Below are 7,548 nucleotides of genomic sequence, written 5' to 3' on the forward strand. Positions count from 1 at the left end.
CACAAGTGCACATGTTGTGCACAAGTGCACATGCCCTCCAATTCTGACTATAGCCAAACAAAACCAAACTTTTTATATTTCTGATTCAGATTAACAACTATAAGTAGCTAAATTCAATTCCTAACTGATTCAGACAATGCTTAACAGAAGCAGATCGATTTGTTTATTGTTCAAACATCTGAAACTAATTGACGACACATGTCGACTCGACTATATTAGTTATAACACATACAATCAAAACCAAAATCAGACATTTAACAGTATAGGACACATGATTCGAATTGTATTGACTATGCAGAATTGTACCCGGGGAATCAGTTAATCAGTTCAAATTTGAAATTTAACTAATTGCACAATAAATACATACATACATATTATCAGAACAAGTAGAAGAAGAAACTCAATCAAACAACAAAGGTTCGGGCAAGGTGGACAGGACACAGTTAATAAAACTCGAAACACAGATTTCACAAAACATGAACAGCTTTTAGAACAATCGCATGGACTAAAACAAATAAAGAAAAGAAAGCAAACTCACCTTAAAACCCGAAAAATCAAAAGCCTTAACTTGGATTCGGACAGACCTTTCTTAAGGCCGAACGGACTTTAATCGAAGTGTTTCTCAGATGAGAAACACTTCGATTAAGGTCCATTAGACCTTAATCTCTTCGGCTTGAACAGATACGGAACATGCACGGAGAAACCTAGGGTTCAAAAAAATTAGATCTGGGATTCGTGTTTCCCTGGTTAGATTCGGACCAAACCAAGCATGGTTTGGTCACGGGGACGAGAGGGGTCTGGGGACTGTCTGGTGTGAAGTTGAGGTCGATTGGTGTAAATCGGGTTCCAACTCGAATCTTCAAATGAAGATTCGAGAAGGTGGGAAGGGATTCGAACTAAACGGCCAACAGATCAATGTTCAGGGCAGTGAGGGGGTTCTATGGTGTTAAGGTGAAGGCCACCGGCGTTCATGCCGCCGGCTTTCATGGTGAAGGTGTACAGAGGCGGCTCTAGGGTTTGGGGTTCTTGTGAAGACGATGAAGGCTGGGGTTCGGATAGGGGGGCAGGGTAATGTTATGAGTTTATATAGTTAGTGGGTAGGTGGATCCTGGCCGTTGGATGAGATGTGATGAAGGGCCAGGATCCTTCGACTAACAGGGAACGGCGTCGTTTCAAGGGTAAAGGGTTGGGGTCGGTCCGGGTGAGACGGGTCGGGTCTGTTAGTGGGTTCGGGGTGAGAGATCTTGGCCGTTGATCTTTCAGAGATCAACGGCTCAGATCAGCCTGGATAAAAACGACGTCGTTTGTATGTTCTCGAAGTAGGCTGGTTACGGACCGGGCAGGCCTGGATTTTGGGCTGAGTTTGTTTGGGCCAATTTGTTTAAAATTGGCCCAAGTCCGAAAAAAAAAAATTTTATTATTATTTTTCTTCTTTATTTTAAAAACAAAACCTAAGTAAATCAAATTAAAATTAAATAAACACTTAATACAGTTATTTGCACACACATTAAAATATTTTAAAACAGGTAAAATCAAACAAAAACAAAATCACGGACAAAGATGCCTATTTATGATTTTCTATTTAACAACCGGATTACGGTTCAAATTATGCATGACACATACATTTTTTGTATTTTGTTTTAATAAAAAATAAAAATGGGCAAAAATCATAAATAATTAACAAAGTGCCATGTAAAATCCAAATTTGTACAGCAGGACCATTTGTTATTATTTTTTTTTTATTCTTTTGGAGCGATTGTCGCGCGAGACAAAAATCACGTGCTCACAGATATTATTCTGGTTAAAGGTAAAAATTAATATAAAAATAATTAAAATTTATAGTAGGGAAGAGAATGTAGTAAAACAATAGAGATAGTGTGAGGATACTTATACATTAAATTAATTTAAAAATAAATAAATTTAAAAATTTATTACAATAAGTTTAAATGATTAAAAAAATTGAATGCATAAAAATATACCAAATTTCAAGAATAAAATATTTATAGTTATTAAAGACTATTAAAAGAATAATAAGAAAGATATTAATTAAGATAATAAAAAACTATATGATAGTAAAATAATTTTAAATAATAAATAATACAATAACTATAAGAAAAAATAAATAAAAAGAATTTGCATAAAAATAATGTGATGAATAAGACATATTTAACTTTTAGATAAAAACAAAGTGATAGTAAGAAGTTTGTTAAAATAATATGATCTAATGTGCTCAAACAAGACAGATCGCAACATGATATGTTTAGTATTCTTTGATACTGACAGCAAAACGAAGTGCAAGTACTAAAATCAAGTAGTTAGGTTGCTACAAATAAAAAACAAAATAGGTTGTGCACTACGAGATTTGAACAATAATTTCATATCCTACTTCATAATTAATATCTAATGTTATATAATTTTTATCTGAGAGGTTTATATTTTAAGGTTATTTGCACATTATTCAAATAACCAACATCACAGTTTAACATGATTTGTGTCCGCGCATCGCGCGGGTACTAATACTAATACTATTAGAAAGGATTTTATTCAAAAAGAACAATCTTGGGATCCTTCTCTTATTTGCAAAACTAAAAAGGAATATTACAGCTAAGTCTCTGCATCCACCTGTTGGTACAGCTAGTCCGACAGCAAAATGTCCCCATTAGAAAATAAATTTGCAGATTTTATGTTTTAACACCTTTGCACATAGAAACCCAAACAGTTGCTGATTTACAGATCATTCCTCTCTTTAAATTTAGCTTCAAATCGAAAATTTTGTATCCTGGAGGTAGACTAAGAATGTGTTTGATACGATGAAAATCATTTTCCATAAGAATACTTTTCATAGAAAATATTTTCTTAAAATATATTTTTCGATGTTTGGTTGCTGACAAAAAATATTTTCTAAGACACACACACACACATATATATATATATATATATATATTATAATAATAGTAGCAAATAGGAGTGAGTTTTGTTGAAATTCTTAACTATGCTAGATATTAATAACAATGTCTTAAGTGTTAGTTGAAGAAAAGTAATATAAAGTTTCAAGTATAGATAGATGTAAGGAGATTGACGTCTCGATCATAAGTTAGGAAGTCACTTTTTACAATTTGATAAAAAAAAATTAGTTGAACACATATTCTGTCAACTAAACACAGAAAATGATTTCCTCGTGGAAAATATATATTTTCATGGAAAAAATATTTTCGTTGTACCAAATGCACCCTTTCCACTTACTTATTAGTTATTATCTAGCTTGTGAAGAAAATTTTTAGATTGAAAACTAAAGTTATTCTTATTATATTCATCTTACTAGGTATTCTTTTCACGGGCTATCCTTTGATCGGACCACAAAATCGTCTACAAGCATCTGGCAGTTGCCTAATCAATGATGGAATTCTTGACGATTTAGTATGCCCTTGGGATCCAAGAATAAAGGGTCTATTTGTTCACCAAACAACATTCAGTATTGGTTTGTCCAAAGTAAAAAACTTTAAACAAGATGTGCAAAAACTTGTGGTTTTACGGCCTAAGGCATTATGTGGTTTAGACCTTTACATTGGAATCCTAATGTGGTATGTCACAGCTTCAAATAATTACTTGGGACATCAAGAAGATGCAGTGGATTATGATCCTTTAGGGTTATTTTCTAATGATTGGACAGATCAAATACTTGGGTTAAGGAGTGGATTGTCCATTGTAAAGGAAGGTTGTGCTTTAGAAGGACTATGCATTTGTTCAGAGGATAGCCATTGTGCACCAAAGAAGGGCTACTTTTGCAAACCTGGGAAGGTTTATGTAGAAGCAAGAGTTTGTACTCTGTTATCGTCTAATATTCTTTAGTATTTATGATGAAACTAATTAATTTGCCTGCGCTTCACGCGGTCCTTAAGATTGATTTTATTATAATTTTATTGACATCCACATATTTTTATTCAAATAATAACATATTTTTATCTCAAGAGTATTCAATGAATTATTAGGGAAATAATACTCTCTAAACAATCTTATTTTGCGCATCTTATCCAACCACAACATTTTCTTACTAATCTAATTAACTGGGATTTGTACTGGATAAGCCCTTAGTAAAACCCTCCCTATCAGCTACAAAGAAGTTTTCCGCTACAAATAAAATCTAAACGCAACTTTTATATATATATTATGATATTACATTAATTTTAAGAATACTATATAAAAAGAATCTACTAACATGTGTTTGGTGCTGGTTGCATGAAAAGCTCAACATTTCACTGTTTCAAGCCAACCCTCTTTCCTCTAACTTTAAGAGAACATTCTAAAATTTACAAACTCATTTCATTTAACTCTCATAAATTCCAAGACGCATGCTATAAAGGAAAATCAAGAAGTAACAATTGTACCCGTCCATTAAATGTTGGAGAATACAAAAGCTAAAATATATTGAAGATTATCTGTGTGAACATAGGATTTTATCTCCTCTTTTGCAAATGAAAAACTTGTTCTTCAATTCCTTGCTAATCCCATAAATGAAGTGTCACGACCCCAAACCGAATTCAGTCGTGATGGTGCCTCTCGTGAAACAAGGTCAGCCGACACAAACCCTCAAACCATTTAAGACAGTTATAATAATTGATTTTAAGTCATAAATAAACTATAAATCCCAAAATAAAGAGTGAAATAGAATAATTACAGAAACAACACAGCCCGACATCGGGGTATCACCAGTCATGAGCATCTAAACATCCGTCTAAGAGTATGAAAAGATTACACAGTCTAGTACAAGAAAAGTAAAGATAGGAAGGAGAAGCAATGGGCTGCGAACGCCGAGCAGCTACCTAGTCAACTCCGGATAAGCCTGCGGTGGAAACAAATCAGCCATCGCTAGCGTGGCCCGAGACTCCTGAATCTGCACACAGGGTGCAGGGAGTAATGTGAGTATGCCAACTCAGTAAGTAATAAAAGTAAAGGCAGCTGAGCAATAAGAAAATATATAAAACACAGCAAAATGATACAACGAGGCAGTATAAAACCAGAACAATGCAGTAAAATGGTAAAAGCTCGTAGAAACACCTTAGTTCAATAAAAACCTCTTTAAAACATCTTTTAGCAGTTTAAACGAGTGAATGAAAAACAGGGAGAAAAGATAGATACATAAAATTAGCCCCTCGGGCAAAATACCAACAGAATCAGCCCCTCGGGCTATCTCACAATCACTTGTATCAGCCCCTCGGGCTATATCACATCTTACACTGGGTACCCGCGCTCACTGGGGGTGTACAGACTCCGGGAAAGGCCCTTTACGACCCAAGCACAATAACAAGCCATCTCGTGGCATAATCAAACAGGCTCTCGGCCTCATAATCATGAATCAGTATAATATTGATGTGGCGCGCAGCCCGATCCCATAGTATCCTCACAACACAGGTCATTGGCCTCACTCAGTTAGAATCTCACAAGCCACTTGGGTAACAGTAATACATGATGCTCAGCCCAAAAATATCATTTAAATTATCAAAAACGAGTAAATATAGATGAGTTGTGAAAACAGTAGAATACAACATGACTGAGTACAAATATGAAGTCAAAAACAGTGAGGAATAGTAGTAAAAATTCCCTAAGGGTCCAAAATAGTTGGTACGAGGCCCAAATATGGCATTCAACTCAAAACATGATGATAGCAAATAGTTTTCAATTAAATACGCGGTTAAACAATCATATGGGACGGACTAAGTCACAATCCCCAACGGTGCACGACCCCCACACTCGTCATATAGCGTGTGCGTCACCTCAAAGTAGCACAGCAATGTGAAATTCGGGGTTTCATACCCTCAGGACAGCATTTACAATCATTACTTACCTCTATCCAGTCCAAACTCTAGCCTGTGATGCCTTTGCCTCTCGACTCGGCCTCCGGATGCTCCAAATCTAACCAAATCAGTATATAATCATCAAAATATGCTAAGGGAACAACGCCCACTCGAAAATAATCAAATTACAACACAAATTCCGAAATTTACCAAACTCGACCCCCGGACCCACATCTCGGAATCCGACAACATTTATATCAATGGAATGCTTATTCCCACACGAGTTCATTCATATCAAAAGTACCAAAATCCTCCCACAAATGACTCTTCAACTCCCTAATTTTAGGTCTCCAATTTTCCAAGCCCTAACTTCCAATTTGCTACTGATTTTCCATAGATTTCAAGCTTACAACCTTAAAAATCATCATAAAAACGAGTTTAGGGACCAAGGAAATTGAATTCTCCCTTCAATTAGCTCTCCAAAGCTTCTTCCCGAATGAAATATGGTGAAAATCCACTCAAAATTGCGAAGGGTGAAATATATATATGTTTTGACCCAGGATTTTTGCACCTGCGGTCCTTTCACCACACCTGCGTTACCGCATCTGCGTCCAAAACACCGCATCTGCGGTTTTCACTTAAAATCAGAAGTCCGCACCTGCGCCTCACCCTCTGCACCTGCGGTCTCGCAGGTGCAACCAATCATCCGCACATGCGATTCAGCTCCTTCATGCCAACTTCCGCATCTGCGACTCGCCTTCCACTTCTTTGGGCTCGCACCTGCGGTCCCCAAGCCGTAAGTGCGGTTATGACAGACTTCAGCAGCTTCAGCTGCAAGTCTCCAACTCCAACTCCCCGTCAACCATCCGAAATCACCCCGAGGCCCCCGGAACCCTAACCAAAAGCACGAACAAGTCATATACCACTATCCACACTTATACCAATCTCCGAAATGCCTAAAGAAACATCGAATCAACCAAATGACATCGGATTCAAGCCTACGGTTCCAAAAATCTTCTGAATTCTGCTTTTGATCAAAAAGTCTATCAAACCTCGTCTGAATGACCTAAACTTTTGCGTACACATCATAAATGACACAACGGACCAACTCCAACTTCCGGAATTCCATTCCGACCCCTATATCAAATCTCACCTATCAACCGGAAACGCTAAGATTCCAATTTTGCCAATTCAAACCTAACTCTACTCCGGACCTCCAAAACACATTCTGATCACGCTCCTAAGTCCCAAATCACCTCCCGAAGCTATCCAAACCATCAGATTCACATCCGAGCCTTTTTCACATAAGTCAACATCCGATTGACTTTTCCAACTTAAGCTTACTCAAAAGAGACTAAGTGCCACAAACATTACCAAAACCTCTCCGAACCCGAGCCAACCAACCTGATAACACATAATACAGCTGAACAAGGCAATAAGAAGCAGAAATGGGGGAAACAGAGCGCTAACTCATGAAACGACCAGCTGGGTCGTTACATCTTCCCCCTCTTAAACAAACGTTCGTCCTCGAACGAGTCAAGAAACATACCTGAAGCCTCAAATAGGTGAGGATATCTACTCCGCATCTCCCGCTCGGTCTCCCAGATAGCCTCCTCTATGGGCCGACCTCTCCACTGCACTTTCACTAAAGCAATATCTTTTGACCTCAACTTTCGAACCTGACGCTCCAAAATGGCTACTGGCTCCACATCATAAGTCAAATCATCATCTAACTGAACCGTGCTAAAATCCAAAA

The 7,548-nt window shown here is 37.1% G+C and overlaps 1 protein-coding gene across 1 annotated transcript; it reads left to right on the forward strand.

Annotated features, from left to right (window-relative positions):
* The first annotated feature begins 915 nt into the window (after positions 1-915).
* On the forward strand, positions 916-3,857 carry LOC138876154 (probable L-gulonolactone oxidase 6). The gene is made up of 2 exons (XM_070155056.1): positions 916-994; positions 3,323-3,857. The coding sequence occupies exons 1-2, from the start codon at positions 916-918 to the stop codon at positions 3,847-3,849; spliced, it is 606 nt and encodes a 201-aa protein (XP_070011157.1). The 3' UTR covers positions 3,850-3,857.
* Positions 3,858-7,548: the final 3,691 nt, after the last annotated feature.

The sequence above is a fragment of the Nicotiana sylvestris genome, chromosome 8, assembly GCF_000393655.2.
Source record: "Nicotiana sylvestris chromosome 8, ASM39365v2, whole genome shotgun sequence".
In the NCBI taxonomy this organism is placed as follows: Eukaryota; Viridiplantae; Streptophyta; class Magnoliopsida; order Solanales; family Solanaceae; genus Nicotiana; species Nicotiana sylvestris.